The 19,634-nt window shown below is 37.4% G+C and overlaps 1 protein-coding gene across 1 annotated transcript; it reads right to left on the minus strand.

Annotated features, from left to right (window-relative positions):
• Window positions 1-8,777: 8,777 nt before the first annotated feature.
• LOC309403357 (cytidine and dCMP deaminase domain-containing protein 1-like) lies at window positions 8,778-18,091 on the minus strand (the record flags this gene model as incomplete). Its single annotated transcript, XM_081997460.1, is given in 9 exon segments — window positions 8,778-8,840; window positions 9,961-10,096; window positions 10,802-10,935; window positions 11,646-11,698; window positions 12,532-12,880; window positions 12,882-12,952; window positions 13,391-13,577; window positions 17,475-17,572; window positions 18,082-18,091. Coding segments are annotated over 9 exon segments (1,101 nt in total).
• Window positions 18,092-19,634: the final 1,543 nt, after the last annotated feature.

The following is a 19,634-nucleotide window of genomic DNA, read 5'->3' on the forward strand; positions in this document are numbered from 1 at the left end:
GAAATTCCCATGGTAGATTAGTCAGAGAGCTATTTCTTCATTAATGAAGCACCCAACACCAAGACTTCTTTTGTCTAATTTAATATTTATGTTAAATATAAATAAATAAAATATTTAATGAGTTCCTACCTCATAATAATTGCATTAGCTTCTGCACATACAATTGCACACAGGTCAGAATCAACATCTGCCTTATTGCAAAATAAACTATTCATTGCCCCTTTTGGATATCCACTGTAGCCCAGGGCAACCTAGAAAGAAACAACATTGAAAGAAATAAAAGGTAATGCTGTTCTGGGTCCTGGCGTTATTTACAGCCTAATCCAACTCCTGAAAGTTGTTAATAACTTCAGTGACAGTCCTCACTGAACATCACATGATGCTGTTTGGTCATGTTTATGCAAATCCCCATTTCAAAATGATTGATTGTGGATCTTAATCATATATTTGTATGATACGTGAAGTTTCAGAAAATCATGAATATTTTTTCCCCAAAAGGATAATTTGTCTTTGTTTCCAGAAATACACTTTCCTATGAACATGAAATAAAATGCTTATAAACAGTCATCACAGGAAAAAATTAACACAGGGGAGGCTGCGAAAGACGAAGTCTCAAAAAGATTTGGAAAATGTTAGCTACTTTTTCTTAGCTGTGTTCATTTTGGAAACATATAAAATAAAAATAAGCATGGAATTTTAATATGATAATAGTAACAATGTTATCAGGGACATCAGCTCATTACTTTGAAGCTTAGCAAACATGGGACTTCATTTCTTCTAACTGCTGACTACATATTAAATAATCCATTTTCTTAATGTTCTGGGACAGAGTTAAGGAATATGAACTTTTTTTTTCACAAAAAGTTGTTTCATATTACTGCAACTCCACTAATTTTTTTTTAAGAGAGTCCACATGATGCAAGTTAACTTCCTCATTTACATGCACAAACACAAGCCTAGTAAATGTAAAGTTCATTTCTTATGGCAGAATGGGCTTTTTTTAAAACATTTCCCTGCCTGGTAAATTATTACATAGCAATCGTAAAGCATTATTTTCATATGACAACAGATCATGATTAGACATTTTTATAAGAGCACAATTTCTTAGACAATATAAACCTTTACTTACAATGTCGTCTTCCTTGTAAATCACTGTCCCCACTCCACTATTATTGTCTGAGGATAAACAGCCAAATAACCAGAGTTATAAATTCATACAACACTACAATATTACAACCACCTGCTTGTCAAAAGGTATGACATGCTTACTCATGCCTGCTTGTCCAAAGAGATGCAGAACACACCTGTCGGGGCAAAATTTGCTGTTCCTTGCTTGACTGCCTCCAGAAAATACTGAACCAGGTAAACTGCTGACAAGAAGGCTAACCAGATGTTAGGCTAATCAATGCACTTACCTCCAGTCCTCATAGCCCTCCGTCTCCCGTAGCCCACCTCCATTGCCTTATCCAGTGCTCTTGTGTAAAAGTACCAAAACCATTGACCTTCCCACTGCTGAGACTAGCATGCTTTCTGTCGTTGCAGCTCAGAAGGAGTTTAAAAACTACCTTCTCTGCCCGAACAGCAAGCTCTGTTAGACCTTCCTCAAGGCACAGGCATATGCAGTGACAGCTACTGCCCAGGATCTCTCCCTCCCTCTTAACCCCAGCAAGAGGAAACAGCCCCCCGGAACTGTTTTTTGTGAGAAAGGGAAAGGAAAACTAGAAACTTCCCACTTTCTGGCAACCCAGGGGAGCTGGTGCGGGCATGGTGCTGATGGGAAGTCCTGAGATATGGCTGAGCGCCGTAAAACTCCACTTTGTTGTCAATAAGCAACTGTTACAATGATTAAAAACTGTCAAAATCGGCAATGCTTCCTCTTCCATAAAGCAGGCAAATGCATTTAGCTAACAGTAGGAGTAGCATTGGGAAACAGTAGTAGGGATTTGGGACGACGTGGAAAATGACTGCCATGCTCCTGAGTGAACCCTATTCTCAACCTGCATGGGTACAACTGAACGAAAACACCAGCCTAATATCTTCAGTGTAACCAATCACAACCAGCCAGGCTAATGGACAATGTGAGAAAGTAACAGATAATTATTATGCCCTTTTTTTCTTTTTTCTTTTTACTTATTGTAGCAGTGTTTCTTCAGTTCTGAAAACGTTTAATGCAAAAATAGCAAAGCCTGCCAAAAACCAATGTCAGAACTGACCACCTGCCATTTGATACCATGGAGAAACTGGCTCCAACCAGAGCCTCTTGCAATCAGGCTAAGGAGTTAGAAATCCCCACCTGGTGAGGAAAACCGGAGAAGCACATTCCTCCTCTTCCTCCAGTTTGGCTGGCGGTACGGAAGGACCCCAACTAAATACCTCTGCACTGTCTGTCTTTGGGTCCTCCTCAGCCCTGGGGCTCGCGTTGGAGCAACTGCCCCTTCGGGAAAGAAACCTCCATTTGGTAGTAACTATACACTGTTTTTTCTTAGGGAGATTTTTGCCCAGTTTGCACCACCAGCCTTCTTCAGAAAACCTGAATATGTTTTGTAAGACAGTGATGCGACATGAATTACTTTTATAACACAGGGAATACTGCCATGACACTAAAGTTGACTATATAGGCAGAGTTCCACAAATTAGCCAACAGAATGCGATGTAATCAATTAAAGATTTTTTCAGTACATTACATCTCCAGGAATACGACTAACATTTATGTGGGATTTTTCTGCACTGTGTGAATTACTGAACTAAATTCAGTAAGATTAATTTACTTAACCACTTCTGGATGCTAATAAATCACAGAGCTGTAACGCATGGGTGTATTTAGAATTATTCTTTACAGTGGATTCCTTCTCTTCTAAGATTATTATTTCTTCATCTTTGCAACTTGCCAGAGCTTTAAAACACTCCTTTGCTGTAGTAAGATTTTCTTTATATTTTTTCAGCTGGTTTTCTTTCAAGTGTCCCAAGTTAAAGCACTTTAAAGTACCCACATCAGTTATCCCATCAAATACAGATGCAATTTGGATTAGATCTTCATCAGAAGAAGCTCTTTTATTTGAATTAAGTATTTGCATCTTTTTCTGATTGTCTATTGTTGGTACATATACCGCTGCAACAACATAGCTTTCTGTAAAGATGGCATGAGCACATTTTGCTAGGTCATCCCTTGGGTTATTTTCCACCATTTTCATTTCAAAATTTGGCCAGTAATACACTTGTGAGACTTGTGCTGAATAAAGAAAAAATATATGCAAGATTCATATTAAATATACTAATGGTCATTTTCCCTATTAATAAACATAAAGTTATATGGAATATACTTAAGCAAGCTACAGCTTTTCTCCACATTAGTGAAATAATATTAAAATATGTTTTTACTAACACATTATTTTCGCAGTCAAAAGGGAAACTTTATATACAATCCACAGCTTCTTTTCAGGTGATTAAACTTCTGTCTCTACTTATATTTACCAAATGGTAAAAATTTCCAAACCAAGGAGATTGTTGTAAAAATATACAGGAATTTATTGAAGTTCTTGTAGAGGAAAAATATGTATATCAATTAGACATCTAAAAACCCCAGAAAATACAACATATAGGTAGTGCATTATCATTTGTGAAGTACTATAGATTAACTTGTCTGCAAAAAATCTACCTACTTCCCTTGTTATCCTGAATACTATTACCTGAGGTACATTTCTCACCTGATAAATGACTTACATAGGAATGGCTGATTTCTTTTTGTTCATTTTATTAGGTCAATTATCTATGCATTATTTTTTCAGAATTTCCACATCCCTTGGGACCATTCCTTTAATTTTTTTCTCATTTAACAAACATTTCTACAAGCTCTGATGGCTCCTTTTTCATTTAATGATTTGCACTCTTCATGCTCCATGTATTAGTAAATACCAACAATTGTACAATGACATTATGAATCACTTCTTAATATTCTCTAATAATCACAGCTACCTATTGTATAAGATATTTAGCTACATCAGCTTCTGACAGTGATCTTAATGATTAATATAGAACCAACTGAGGAAAAATGCAGAGAGCAAAATGGAAGAAAGTAAAAAGGGAGAGAAATGACTGGCATGACTAGTTTACCAGCCTGTGAGTATGTCACGTGTGCAACTTTAGTCTGGGAGATACGTCAGTTCTGATACTGACCTTGAACCAGCAATTTTGCACAATAAATGCAAGGCATCCAAGACATGTAAACTTCACAGCCTTTCAGTGCATTAGCACTTTTGGCACAGCATGAAGTTCCTCTGTTGAGCAGCCCAGGGCAATAATCCTTTTTGGCTTGCTTGCTTCACAGACGACAATTCCAGTTTTGCAATACTGCATACACAAATAAACACACACGCATACAAATGAATGTATAACCATTCAGTGAGTAAGAGTCCATCCAGATTATGTGTATGTAAAGCTATAGCAACTAAAGGATCCCACAGAAAAAGAACGGCATTTGTTGCAACAGGGTAGGGATCAAGCAGTCTAGAAACGTGCTGATTTCTGTGGATTTTCAGTCAGTTCTAGTGTGTCTACAGCATATAACTCAATCGCTGTATTCTAGATCAACAACACAAGTACTTTGGCTGGAGTCCAGAAAGGGGTAAGAGGCAGACCTTTGGAAAGTGTGTAACTCTGTAGAATCACAGAACAAGTAGGGAGAGGAATATCCCAATAGCTGGTCTAGCAGACTACCAAAACAGGAGAAATGAGTGACAAGCTGTATTTTCAAACAAATGGCAACATGACTCTAAGGACAATCATGGTAGGAACCACCAGACATCTATGCAGCTTCAAAAACTCAAACAGCTTTGATTTATCAGAAATTATTAGAGTCTAAGCATACAATAGATTAAAATCCTAACTGCGGGACTGGGGCCCACAAACGAACCACACTGGGGCAAGGGCACTCCTGAGGGACCACAGCCAGCAGGCAACCCATGCCACGACAGGGCCAGTAGGAAGCATGGAGGAGCCAAGGAAAACTGGGAAAAAGCACAAGAAGAGCTGCAGACAAACCATCACACACACAGCCCCAACCTTCTGCACCACCCGTCGCCTCACTGAAGGAATTGGGACCAACCAAGAGTAACCTACAGTGAAAACAAGGGAAGCTGAGACTAGGAAGGTGGAAGGGTAGGTGTTTGGCTTAAGTTGAACCTGGAAAAAATGGATGGAGGATGTTTAACTCGTTATGTTTTGGTTTTTTCCTCCATATCCACTTCAGCAAACATAAGTTTTTTATATTTATCAGCAATAAATTGAATTAAGCAAAAATTAGCCTTGATAACAATGAATACGCTTGAGTTGACTTAACTCACAGGTTTCTGTGATTCACTTCATGAATTTTCCATATGCAGTGCTAAGAAGATGCACAAGTCTTCTTTCTTCAGGTAAGGAACAGGAGGACCTAGAAAGAAACAATGGAAAGAAAAAAGTTAATCAAAACAGTCTTGGGAAAAAAGTAGGTAATGTCCTAAAATTAGCAAATAATTACTGGTAATAAGATAGAAAGGATAATTATCTATCTCTGCAGTCCTAAGTGAAAACTTCGGTTATAACTTCTGTGCATGTTGAACTCAAGAACTGTTTCTTAATAATGTATCGGAGATTGATTGTCCAGTTACTCTGTGAAGAGCCTTATCTTTGCACTTTACCCATCAGCCCATCCATTTACGCCTGCCAGTCCTCTGAGGCAAACTAATTATTGTTCCAGGAGCTTTTGCTTGACAGAGTGCAGAGGTATCTTGGATCTCTTTTTTTTGGTTTTTTTAATGCTAGCTACTCTTCTCTGCTGGCATAGGGAATGATTTCTATTGACTTCAAGAGGGAAGAAACAGTATGTGAATATCCAATACCTGGAATGGCCAACTCTGTTCCCCTATGTCATAGTCTTCTTTTTAAGAAGAAATTTTAAGAATTAAGAAAAAAAAATTAATTAAAATTTAAGAATTAAGAAAAAAAATAAGAAAAAAGAAAATTAAAGAATTTTAAGAAATTTTTATTAAATTTATATCTTTCAACTATAATAGTACAAAACTTTCCCATTCATGTTATATTTTCTGCTAAGATCTCAATAACATTAACTGAAAATCATACCTACAATTACTTTTACTTAAAGTAAAATTAAAGATAAGACAACTATGCTGCCAGGCAGAGAAGTCAGAAGTTCGTGTATCAGCTGTCTGTACTGTCTAATATCCAGCCCACTGCTTTCAGGAAAATTACATTTATTCAACCCTGTTTAAGGAAATGAAATTAGGGAAACCAAAAACTATGATGATTAGTGAAAAGTTTACTAAATTTATTTCACTTTGCCTTCATCATCCCATCCTTCTGTCCCTCCATTGTCTGTTGAACCATTGGGTACTGGAAGTCAGAAAAGAAAAAGGTCTCATTAGGAATATCACATACAACGAGATTACATCAAGTGTAGCAGTGTATCAGCCCTCCTCCTCTCACTGTCAACACTGACAGACTCTCAACAGTGAGTTGGTCATCTCAGAAGCCACGACTGGTTTAGGACAATGTTTGACAGTCAGGACATTGAAGTCCAGGCTCTGATACTTTATTCAGAAGGAAACTAGATTAAAATGAATGGGAATTGCCCAGATATAAAGCAGTTAACTGAATCTCACACAGAAATAATGTGGCTCTCCAGTGGTGGTGGTGACAGGTGGTTGGGTTGGGTTTTTGCTGTTGGGTTTTTCTTTAAAGTTTTAATTCCACTTTTTTAACCTACAAATCCATAATGCTTTCCTCTTGTACAGAATGGCCAATACCTACACTGTCTCCTCTCTCTCTTTGTTTTCACCCTCAGGACTGCCTCTTCTTGTCTTTGATACTGATTCTCTGCTTGTTCATTTCTGCCATCCTCCCTATGTGAACTTCATCATCCTGGTTCTCACTCTTCCCATCAGTTTGATTTCATTCTACTACAAAAATATACTGTTCTCCTCAATTTTAAAAGCATCTATCCCCTACTTCCCTCTTCAGTTATGTAGTCTTCCCCAACTTGCTTGTCCATTGTATCTTCACACTGTGTGAAGATGTGGTCAGCAACTTTTGGGGAGTTTCTAATTTCAGTTTTGTTCCAATTCTTGATTTGATTTCAAATCCCTATTATTCTCCCTCAGTAAAGGCAACGATGCTTCAGCTTATAAATCATTAAGACTTCAACATTTTAGTTCAGTTCTAAGTTTGTTTTTGCTTAAACCACGCAGGAAGTATCAAGATTTTGTGTATTCTCAAAATGTTGTGTGGTGTTCTTAAAAGCTTTTGTTACTTTTTACTGGTTGTGTAGTCTAAATAAAATTATAAGTTATTTAAGAACATTTCAGTATTAATGACATTATTCTGTGGTAGAAGATCTGAGTCCCTAATTAGCATAACTCAGAACAGCATAAAGCCAGTGGTATAGTGAGAAGACTCAAGCCCAGGACCTCCAAGGATTTGGATATATCTATTTAAGGCTAGAAGAAATTCACTGAAAAGGCTTGAAATAAGAAAACTGCCATGAAGGATGCTGATTTAATCATTTGGGCAAAATGAAAAATTAATGACTAAGAGAGAGAGCAGAAACCATTAAACCCAGAAACTTGCTGTTATTCCTGTGTCTTTTCAACTGTAACCAGTTATGGGGTCTGGCCACTTACAGACCTCAAAGGCAACATTTCTGTATAATTCTGTTTTCTGCATATTCAGAAGATTGTGGCAGAAGTGCAATCTGCAGGGTACAGATATTTACAATGTATAGTTCCAAAGGAAGTTTGGAACGAGCAGAACTAATTTAAGGGTAACTCAATTAAACTTACAGTAATTAGATGCAAATTATAACTGGATTTTTTGGTATTTATTACATGCTGCAAAAAGGGCTTTAAAGAAAAATACTAACATACTGTGCTTCCAAGTTTAAACACCAAGTAATACCAAAAGAAACCAAATGGAACAGTACCAAAGGACAAGGAAATTAATCTTTAACCATACCTGCCATAAGCTGAGTTTTGCACTGTTTCCACTGGAAAAAAACAACCAAACAAAAACTCAATAGATTTATTTAAAGCATAAGTGTACATTTATTTAGTACTTTCCAAAATTTGTCTGCTCAAATCTGCCATTATATCTAACAGCCATTAATCAATCTACCATGAGGACTTCTTGGACCACTGGACAAACATGGGTCCTCAAAGTCATTCTTACCTATTTCAGTTCTAAAGCTCTTGTTCTATAGAGGAAGATAAAAGTCAGTTATGTAGCCTACTCTCCAGTTTATTATTTATTATTTATTATTTATTATTTATTATTTATCCAGTTCATCAGTAGTCTTGTGTGTTCCAGTTCCCTCTTTTCCCCACTCAGACTGCTTTACCCCCTTCAGATGTATCTGACGGATCTTGAAAAGTGAAGCAATACTTTTCTACATCACCTGCTTCCACTTCTGACATGCCTTCTAGCGAACTATTTTTTATGACATCCAGAAATGACTGTCTCCCAAAACTACTGATGGAGTTCAAATAACAACTGAAAAGCTCTGATGTGCATATTCAGCTGAATACATATTTACATATCATCAAATGGTTCATGAATGCTCAATGTATTTTAATGAACTTTCTATCGAATGAAAATTTACTTCTTAAAAACAGGAAAAAAACCCCAAATAAATGAGGCAAACCAGAAGGATAACACATATCAAAGCAAAGTATTCTATGCTTTTATTAAATAAATGTTCAAAAATACTTTTTAGTAATACAGCCCTGAGTCTAATCTTCAATATGCAAACCTACCTCATGATAGTCAAAGTTTTTCTTTAAATCATCTAAATGCTCCTAAAAGAAGCTCAGGGTAAGGTGAACTACAGCAGATCTCTTAGAACTGTGTCCACTCAGATTTTTAGAACTCCAAGGAAGGGGTCTCTGTTACAACCTCTCATCACCCTCACAGCAAAATGGCTTTTTTTCATGTTTTAGTGGAATTTCCTGTATTTCAAATTGTGCCCATTGCCTTTTGTCCCATCATTGGGCACCACTGAGAAGAGTCTGGCTCGGTCTTCTTTACTACCTCCCACCAGGTATTTATACACATGGATAAGATCCCACCTGAGCTTTCTCTTCTCCAGGCTGATCAGTCTCAGCTCGCTCAGCCTCTCCTCATATGAGGAAAGCTCTCATCACATAATCATCTTCATGGCCTTTAGCAGGACTTGCTCTCATATGTCCATCTCTCTCTCATACTGGGAGGCCAGAACTGGACACAATGTTCCAACCATGGTCTCACCAGTGCTGGGCAGAAGGATCCCCTCTCTCACCCTGCTGGCAATGCCCTACCTAATCCACCAGGCTCTCCAGGTCCTTTCCTGCAAAGCTGCTTTCCAGCTGGTCAGCCCCAGCCTGTGCTGGGGCATGGCGTTATTCTTCCCCAGGTGCATGGGCTTTGCACTTCTCTTTGTTGAACTTCATTAGATTCCTGTTTTGCAATTTCTCCAAGCTGTTATGGCCCCTCTGAATCAACCACCTGGTGTACCAACCACTCCTCTCAGTTTTGGATCATCTACATACTTCCTGAGCGGGCTCTCTGACTCATCATCCAGGTCATTAATGACAATATTAAACAGTTTTGGTCCCACTATCCACCCCAGGGGTACACCACTAAACAGGAGGCTGGACTTCCCCAGTGCAAGATCCTAAAATATATAACTTGCTCCTCTCCTGACTGTAGAAGTATCTGAGTGTAAAGATTTCCAAGGCAGAAAGGAAGCCATAAAATTTCAGTTGTATATGAGTACGAAGAATGAAGCATCTCATAGATGATTACCTGCTGTAGTTCCTCTCCTATATAGAAGGTTAAGAACTTAAGTGTTTGTCTGCAAGTCAACTATAAATAAACTCCCCTGCCCCCAAATACATAATTATATTTTGACAATAAATAAATATTACATAAGCATACTTCTTCACTTTGTTTGGTGGATTCTTTTACACAATGAACTGTCTTGATTTTCACCTCCTTCAGAAGGTTCTGACAGTCACGACAGGGAGGTTTGATGCAGTAAAGAACATCACTCTCTTCTATTTTGCCCTTTGATCTGAAAAATATATGTATTTGCACAATTAATTCATTTTCTGCAAAGTTAAAAATAAACATAATGTTTACATGTCTTTAAAATAAATATAGTACTTTCATTTAAGACTATTATTTCTAATTAGATTACCCTCTATCTCCTCCTCCAAGTTTCCTATTTGATCTTGATTTTCCCTTCAAAAGATTTTCCCTGATTTTTTTCTGCTTCCTCTACTTCTGTGTATATACAAGTGCTACCATTATGAGCCATATGGTTTTACAGACTAACGATTCTCCAACTATTGACAACTAGAGTCTTAAGAGATCTGGCTGACTTTACTCTACTCTTGCTAGCCTAGGGACCACCAAAAAGACTGACAGGCAGAATGCTGCAGACTGTGTCTTTCAAAAACTGTTTAGAGCTTCATCAGAACGAGATTGGGTGATTATTTTGGCAGCGTAGGAATACAAGGTTGTACCATACCTTTCTGGGGTGGAAGAGAGGAAACACAGACATTAAAGAGTTGGTTGTAAGCTCAGAGCTGTAAAATGTTAAGTCTTTGAAACTGGATTAACAGGTGAAGAATAGATGGGAAGGTGGAAAGGTCAAAGAGAAAATCTATGGTTAGTCACTGACTTATTCACACCACACGCTATTCACATTTATTGTCATAAAGAATGCCTGCGAAGTCACTCCATTATTAGATTAGGTATATTAGGTAACAATAACCTGTATAGGAAAACATTTGCTTCAGCATGGAGAACAACTTCCCGTTTTGCAAGTATCGTCTTTTTTTTTCTCCCCGTACAGGGCAAGTTTGCATATAATATGCCAATAGGGTATCCATTATAACCTGCCCCAAACTGCCAAAAAAACAAAGGAAATAAAATAAGCAGAATCTAACAGACGCTTCCAAACATCAGCAACATTTTAACCATATACTAATACAGCTTCAAAATGTAAATATATGCGGTCTACATATTTCTAGATACATATAACTTCTAAGTTTTTATAGCTATTTATATCAAATTTTTAATCAGCTTTAACAGTTTGCCACGAGCATCTTACCACCACACCATGTTATCACTTTTAACACAGTCAAGAGCTACTTTTGCTTTTGCATCCTGTGAAGTCCTTGCTCTCCATTAATTTTATCGTCACTTTTTGGTCTCTCTCTCTTTGCAAGAAACTTAGGATCCTCCTTTTTAGTGGGCTTCAGGGATTATTTTTGTAAAGTTCAATGATAAAATACTATCACTACTATTAGCATATTTATTATGGAAGGATGTGTTCCTGAGGGAAATTCATGTCCCTTAACCTCTTTACATGTCTACACCTGAACTAGTCACCCTGGACTCCCTTTATATTCAAGGAGGAAAGCCAGGTCCACCTGGCCTATTCCAGACTCTGGACTGGGATGAATGACACTGTAGATCTTCACTGACTATAAAGGGCCAAGGGCCAATAGCTCAGAAATAGGCATCTACACTGCAGCTGTCTACGTTGGGTCAAATAAACCACACCCCTTGGAGCAGTGAAATTTTACAAGTGTTGAGGAATTTGATCTACTTACAAAATACCCGTCCTGACTGTAGAGTGTATACCCAACACCTCGGTTTGGATCATCTTTTAGAAGAGAGAAAGATTTTGTTGTCACTTAAAAACGTACTTTTTTCATACTTAAAAATCTATTTTACAGATTAACATGGAGTGCTTTAACGATAGAGAAATGGAAGGCATAAGTGACTGCTTATAAGTTGAAAGAATGCCTCCATTATCCAGTCCTAGACAGATACCCATACACAGTAACACGTTGAGGTATAACTACTATCAAGTACAACAAATGTCAGATTTCAGGGGAACACAACAACTTAAAATCTGACACAAGGTACACTTACTCTTTGACACAAGGTACACTTACTCTTTGATTAGTAATTGCAGAGTATTAACTTGATACAAAATCCTGATAACAGAATATAACAGGTTATAAATACATCGGGATCTTCCATTGATGAGATTTTCTGTAAGTCCACCTACGTACATTACCAATATACTAAGAATGCTTAAATTGTTATAAATATATATAAAAGCATTGTTCCCTCCTCCCAAAATTGATTAAGTGATAAAATATTAATTTTCTGTATTTCTATAATATGTGTTTCCATCTTCTGCTTTAGGTTTAAGTTCAATATTGCAACAAACATTATAAACAATAATATTCAACATTAGTAAATGTTGAATATAGTGTAGTAAATGTTGAATATAGTGTAGTAAATACATTAATGAAAAATATTTTAGCAGTTATGTTAGCAAAGCGTGCCAATTTCTCTGATACATATGTTGTGAAATATTTACTCTTTGCTCTAGCTGAATGAATCAACAATAATAAAAAATTAATATACAGGAATCCGTTCTTTATATTTGGTTACTGTTGTTTATATACTCTCATCATAACTTACCAGATCTTGCTGCTACAAAATAACAAAGCTGCAGTGCATGTCGATGAACATTTTCCTCGGGTTCTTTTGTCTCAAATTGGGAACATTCCAGTAAAAAATCATAGCAGCGTAAAGCATTTTCCATCCGCTTGGTACAGGTATCTTTGCAGCTATTTATGTTAAACAGCGAACAATATTCTTTAAAGTCTTCAGTTCCATCACTGAGCAACTTAAAATTGCTGTTCAGGTGTTCGTTGCATCGTATTTTTTTTGCAATCATTTTCACAGTTACAAAGCTTGTCATGGGTAAGAGCACACTGCAACTTATATGACTTCTAAGAAACATCTGGTCAGCTTGTTGAACGTCTTCCTTGAATTATCACTGAATCATCTCCCTTTTTTTCAGGAGCCACTGGCCAGTAATAGACTGAAGAAACTGACCCTAGAGATAAATACTGAAAGTCACTTAAAGTGCCGTGCCGTGCCATTCACATGTTTTCGTTTAAAGCAGTGGGCCAATTTTCTGTTGCACTGCAATTCTGTGGACACGCTGGAGTCCAAAGCCTATGTAGTTACCCACAGAGCTTAAACCACTTCCATTGCAACGGGATCTGAATTGAATACAGATCATATTGCGACGGCTGGTACTCGACTTTCACAAATGACCTCCCACAGTTTGCCAATTCTTTCCCAAGCAAGCAGTCTCACTTCTTTCTAAGAGAGTAACTGCACAAAGAAGGGTTACTTGACTGAGGAAGGATTTATCGGACCGAGCCACGTACAACAGTTTTCTAGCCATGACGTTTAGCCGGGTCATATACCAATTTCTTATTCAGGTAGAACTACACTTAACAAGATTGATTAAAAATGTATTCTATACCTTGAATGAGGAATGTGGTACAAGTTGTGCATGGTTTCCTGGACAAATACACAGTGCAGCCACGCAAAGAAGAAGGAAGACACCGAACGATTTGTTGTACAGCATGCAACTCAGATTTGGAGAAACTCATGGCTACCATTTTGTGTACTTTGTCTGATTCACATATTACAATCCCGGTCTTATTGAACTGAAGAGAAAAAAAAGAAAGCTCATTTTTCACAGCAGATTTTATTTTACAAGCATGCGTGCTTTATACAAATTTAAAAATACACTACAGCTTTTGCCATACCATATTACATATAACTGCTCTTTAGTCCCACAATCTGTAGATCACAACTTCTCATTATGACAAGTTAATGTAATTTTAGTATTAATTGATTTTTTCCAGAGTTTAGTTCTTAAGAAATCCAGTGCTGCTCCAATTAAGAGACACATGAAACCAAAACTGGAATGAATTGGAAAGATCAAACTATAGATTTCTAAAACACTCTCAAAAGTATTTGTTTCTTTTAGCCAAATTTCTCCAAGAATATATATACCCACACACCTATGTATACATAGCTGGGTTTTTTATAAACACTGTATTAGCTGTGGTAGGAAAAAAAAAAGACAATGATATTAAAGTTAATAATGCATGTTCAAGTTCTTTAAGTCTTCTGTATATTCACATAATGCCAGGTACCCTAATGCCCACTGGTGTTACGATAGCACAAAAAAGTAAATTATGCTGTTGCTGGATATAGCCCCCCTACAAGGCTGGTGGATGCACTACAGGGTAACAAATTAGAATCACAGGGTAATTTAGATTTGAAATGGAAATCTGGAGGTTACCGAATCCACTTCGCTGCTCAAACCAGGGCCAACTTCCAAATTAGGTCAGATTATCCAGTGCTTACGCAGATAACAGGTTTTGTCTTCTCTGCTACAGAAGTAGTTGGAATAATCTATTCCAGGTGACCATCTATGGATTCAACTGTTCTGAAGTTCAGTAATCCCTACAGGGACTGTATCACTGAATGCAGGTCCACTCCACCTGCCCTGACAGATGTCTGCACGGGAATTGAATACCTTGTGACATTTTTCAGAAAAGAAGAGCAGCTTTGGAATTTGCTAACATTTTCCAAAAAGACTGTAAACATGTATTTCTGTAAATTTCTCAAAGAAATAATAGCGATAAAGCAAGAGTGAAGAAAGTCATATCAGTGATATCAGCAGAGATCTATTACTGACCATCTGACCAAAAGGTAAAAGGATGAAGTGGCTTTCTTTTTTTTTAAATCCTGTAAGCAACCATCTGATGCATTCAAGGACCTTCGATAATGATAGACTATTAGAGATAGCAGCTAGAAAAGTAATACGTTCAGGGTACACCTGCAGCTCTGGAAACATGCCATAGCCCATTTTCATTACAGCAATGAATGAGAAAACAGGTATTTTACATTTGATCCTAACAGAGAAGAAATGACCATAAATCTGAAAATGGAAAGGAATTCCAATAAAAATTATGATGATGTGATACATAGGAAAGGATGTTGTAAGAATAGAATGATGATAAAGATTTCAGAAAGACATATATCAGCAAACTTAAGGAACTGTTAGGAAGTCTCTTGGAAAAAAAATCCAAGGACTATAAGAATCTGACTTAGTAGGAAAGAAACAGGAGTGAAATATCCTGATGTAAAAGAAAAGTCAGTAACACCATGAGACCACTTTGGTTGTACCAACAGATCCTTATTAGTCTGAAAATCAAAACCAGAATAAAAAAAAAAAAGAAATGAAACAGAGGCAATGTGAAGAATGAGCATCAAGTAACAGTATAGCATGTACAGATAAAATCAGAAGGACTAAATTACTGAAAAAATACAGATGCTTCCACTAGCAAGGGACACAAAAGGCAAAAAGAAAAGGGTATATATAAAATTGCAGGAAGAAAATCAAAGGAGGCATGGTTACATTACACAACAGGAAAGGAGAATACAGAGAATACAGAAAAGGCTGCACAGCAACAAGATCAAACCAAATCTGAGCAAAGAAAGGTCCTGCTTTGGAAAGAGAAACTGAACAAGCAAATACAAAACAGAAACACCTGGTAGCCACACAGAAGTGTCAGGAGACTATTGTGAACTGCAGTTACAGACCAATAACACAACGTTACTATTGACCTCCATGTATGACAGATGTTTACAGGAATTGCACGGCTGTAGTTACTCCTTCTGAACGAGTGTCACATCGGGTTTTCGTCCCACTCTAAGAAAAATGCAAGCACGCTGGAGAACCTAAGGAACGAACCTTAGAGGTTAAAACCAACAAAAATCTAGGAGAAAGACTGAAGCTTGACATAAGAAGATTGAGAAAAACTCACTCCTATAAAAATGGTTTGAAGAGCAGATTACACAAGGGTCTCATAAGAGTGGTGTAATTAGACTTAATCCTGCTTCACTGCAGGAAAATGGATTAGATTATTTCAGCCCATTTCTGTGATTCCACTGCCTCACATTCAAAGCTGTTTGTTATTCTTAGGTCCCATATCAACTGTTTATAAATTCAGTAAAACTGTAACAGTAAACTAAAAGTCTTTAAAACTAAAACAGTAAAACTGTTTATAAATTCAGTAATATTTAAGAAGCAATTCTTAAAGTTTTAAAAAGTGTAACCATCATTGTTACTCTTATCTGCTAACCTGATTGCTGTAGTATTTAATCTATAGTTTTATAAACCATTCCCAGATAACTCAAGAGTATGAAAAAGCTTTCCACATGAGCAAAACAGTGTATGGAGTTGAAGTTAAAATATTTTGTATTTCCATAGTCACAACTAAAATTAAGCTAGCACATATTTTAACTACGGAATTGAGGACATGACTAAATGATAAAATGGGAGTTTCAGTTATTTCTTTCAGAAAAGCACAATGGCCTTTAGAGCATCTGGGACCAATTCGGCTATCGTTAAAGCACCGATGGCAAGCTCGGAGCCCAGTCTGCAAAGTCTGTCACTCCTGTCCTGTGAGGAAAGGACTAAGGAGCTCTGCTTAACAAGCTACCACTGCTACAGCTGTGCTTAGCGCACAGAAAGGTTTCTCTCTTTCTCTCACTGAATGTTGTCCCTAAACTGTTCCTTACGTGAATGAGTTCACAGCCTACAGCTCTGCTGAGATGCATCTGAAGAAGACTCACAGCACTGAAAAGTCTGGCACAGAAAAGGCAGAGTTGCATGCTGGGCTTGCTACCTGTGATATGCTCTATTCCCATACTATAAATGGAAGAACTATAAAAATGTCTTCAGAGACATTCGCATGAAGAGTTGTACACCCTGAGTTAATAACAGCTCCAAGGAGGAAACACATTACCACTATCCATGCTGTCTAGTACCATCCTAGCTATTGGCAAGGCTGTCAATTTTGAATGTATGAATAGTGTTTTACCTGTGTGTTTCACCTGCTTTGTGCTGTTCCCAAAAGCAATGACAGTTCTGGCTAAATGACTGAAACTCTGTGCATCAGCGGGACCATCGGGCACAGAAACTGAATCTGGTTCAGTACCCACAGGACGGACAAAGCGGGGCCAACAACTCTGTCTCACAGAATGATTTACTATTTTAAATCACAGGTAAACACAAAGTAATCTTTGCCATATCCCTGCATGTAGACAACTGAGCATCATTTTATCCCCATCTTTCAAGTAGAGAAAGCAAGACAGTGCTCTTTCCCCTGGCAATCTCCTCCTGTTCTACTATGGTGTTCATTAACAACTAGGGCGTATTGGTATGTCTCAGCGATATGGCACAGTGATGGGAAATGAAAAAACTGGTATTAAGCAATACTTAGGAATCCAGTATCTTTATGTAACTTTATCAGATTACAGGGAAAAACTTAACAGCATCAATTATTACCAGTAACTTTAAAAGGACAAGAGTAGAATGGACCATCTAACTCATCAGATTCACTCCTCCCAAAAAGTGGGCAATCGTACAATAGAGGTTTGTTAGAAATATTTTCTTTGATGGATGTCACTAGATATTTTAAAGGATAATTCCCAGTAAAATAAGCAGCAAAAATATTTCCTAGCGATGACAGCCTGTTACGTACCTCGCCAGATGGGGCATGACACTCTGGAGACTCCTCCGTAAGACGAGCTAGAAACATACACAAATCTTTCTTCTCTAAGCGTATGCCTGGATGACTTTCTGAACAGGTCCAAATAAAGAGGTCATAATTAGTAGGCAAACTCAAATAGGTTCATGCTACAGAAAACACACTGTTTACTACAGCACTTTTGGTAATATGGGGAATGAAGGCAGAGTATTTGGGTAAAGGAAAACATAGGAATATATATTTTTATTTTTTTAATATACTGCACATACAGATTAACTGTCAGAAAATGCAAGAGGGACAGAGAACAGTTTGTGCTGGTGTTGCCTAAGGAGCACACCACTTACCGCTGAGCAACACTGAGCTCGTTAACTGCCATAAAGCAATACCATCATGCAAATAACAAATCTAATAGACCCCACAGAAACTAATACTCAAAGAAAAGCTCTGGGCTGCAGTTGAACTCCTGCTGCTCATTCTATCAACAAAGAAGTAGTTATTCAGTTGTGAAGTCTTGGGGTTTTTTTGTTTCCTGAAGCTGAAGAGATGAGCCCGATTCAGTTTACTATATTGAAAAGATTAACCGGAGCAAAGAGATACAAACCATCCTCCATGTCCCCAGCTCCAGAAGGTCTCCTCTTCCAAGGAAAAAAAAAGTCTTCCTTCTAACTTACTTTTCAAGCAAAGCACTGTAGTAAAAGAGAATATATGTGTACGTGTGTGTGTATATGTATATATGAATATGTAGCTTGTTTGTGTTTATTCATGTTTTAAAAATAATAAACACCCTTCACCTCACATAAATGCAAACAAAATGTAAAGGAAAATCTGGTATCTTGTTTTGTCGATCCCCTTTCTTTTTGCCAGCACAATAAATCTTCAGCAGAACAAAACCAATTTATACCATCCCTTTTAAGTATGCGCCTACCAGTCTAATGACAAAGTACTTCACAGCACCTTTTCTTATAAAACACCATTAGCACAAGCATTAAGTATCTCCCATCGGCTGATATCTCATCACTTTAGGATTACCTCACTGATGCTTGATGGACTTTGTCTTCTTTCGTTATTTTCCACCAAACCCTGATTTTCTTCTATCATATTTATCCCCAATGTGATATAACAGAACAATTATGTACCTCACTTACCCACAGGTCTGTTAGCAAGAAGTCTTCAATAATAACTTTCAAGTGGCAAACTAATGCTTTTATACCTTCTTGCCCTCCTGTGAGTCATAGTCATGTACACTCTGTTTTGCCTTTGACACTAACTTGGACCCACCCTGTCAATATTTGTATGCCATGAGGAGATCAGTTTGGTGAATTGGAGAAGCTGACCAGGACAATTAGACCCTGACCTATGACCGCTACCCACACGTAAATGCTCTTCTCTCAACTTAAAATGATTAATTAAAAGATGTATTTGTATTGGAATCATTGTTTAGCACTGCTCAAATTTCTAATAAAACATCTTCTCCGGGCTGTGTGACCTCAAGAGTAACTGGACAATCCAAATACCTCCCATTTCATGGTGTATATTCACCTCTGAAGAACAGTCTGCCAATACTTATCTATGTAATCAATATACGAAGCAAGACTGTCCAAGATTGTAAGGCCTTTTTATAAAAGCGATGCAACTTCTCTGAAAGACTTAATATTATTTGTCATACTCAAACACGCCATTAACACTTTTTTCTTTTTTTTTTTTTTAATTAGCCCTGACTTCCTCCTACTACAGTGCTTTAGGGAAGCATCAAAGCATACTGATGATTTGGGATTTCTAAAGCTTTTTCAGTATCATTTACTACTCTCACTAAATTGAAGCAGTTTTGTTAAATTGAAGCAGGAAGTCATTTTATTCCATTGAAGCAGGAAGTTAGTCAAAAGGAGGAGTGAACAGTTCTGGAAAATGCTAGAAAAATAACAACGTGAAGGTTATTTTTCTTGGACTGGCAGTTCCTCGAAGCCACAGGTGACTGGTTCAAGCCCTCTCTATGTGCTGCCATGCCAGCAGAAGAGATTTACTTCAACTAACACTACAACTGGGAAGAACGAGGAAGTTCATGGGCAAGCAAAATACACCTAAAGGCACTGAAACCAATTTCCTGTTAAATCACACCAAGACAGTGTTTTAAACAGGCTCAGGCTGATGAAGTTT

This window comes from Phaethon aethereus, assembly GCF_964289735.1.
Source record: "Phaethon aethereus genome assembly, chromosome: 1".
NCBI classification, from domain to species: domain Eukaryota; kingdom Metazoa; phylum Chordata; class Aves; order Phaethontiformes; family Phaethontidae; genus Phaethon; species Phaethon aethereus.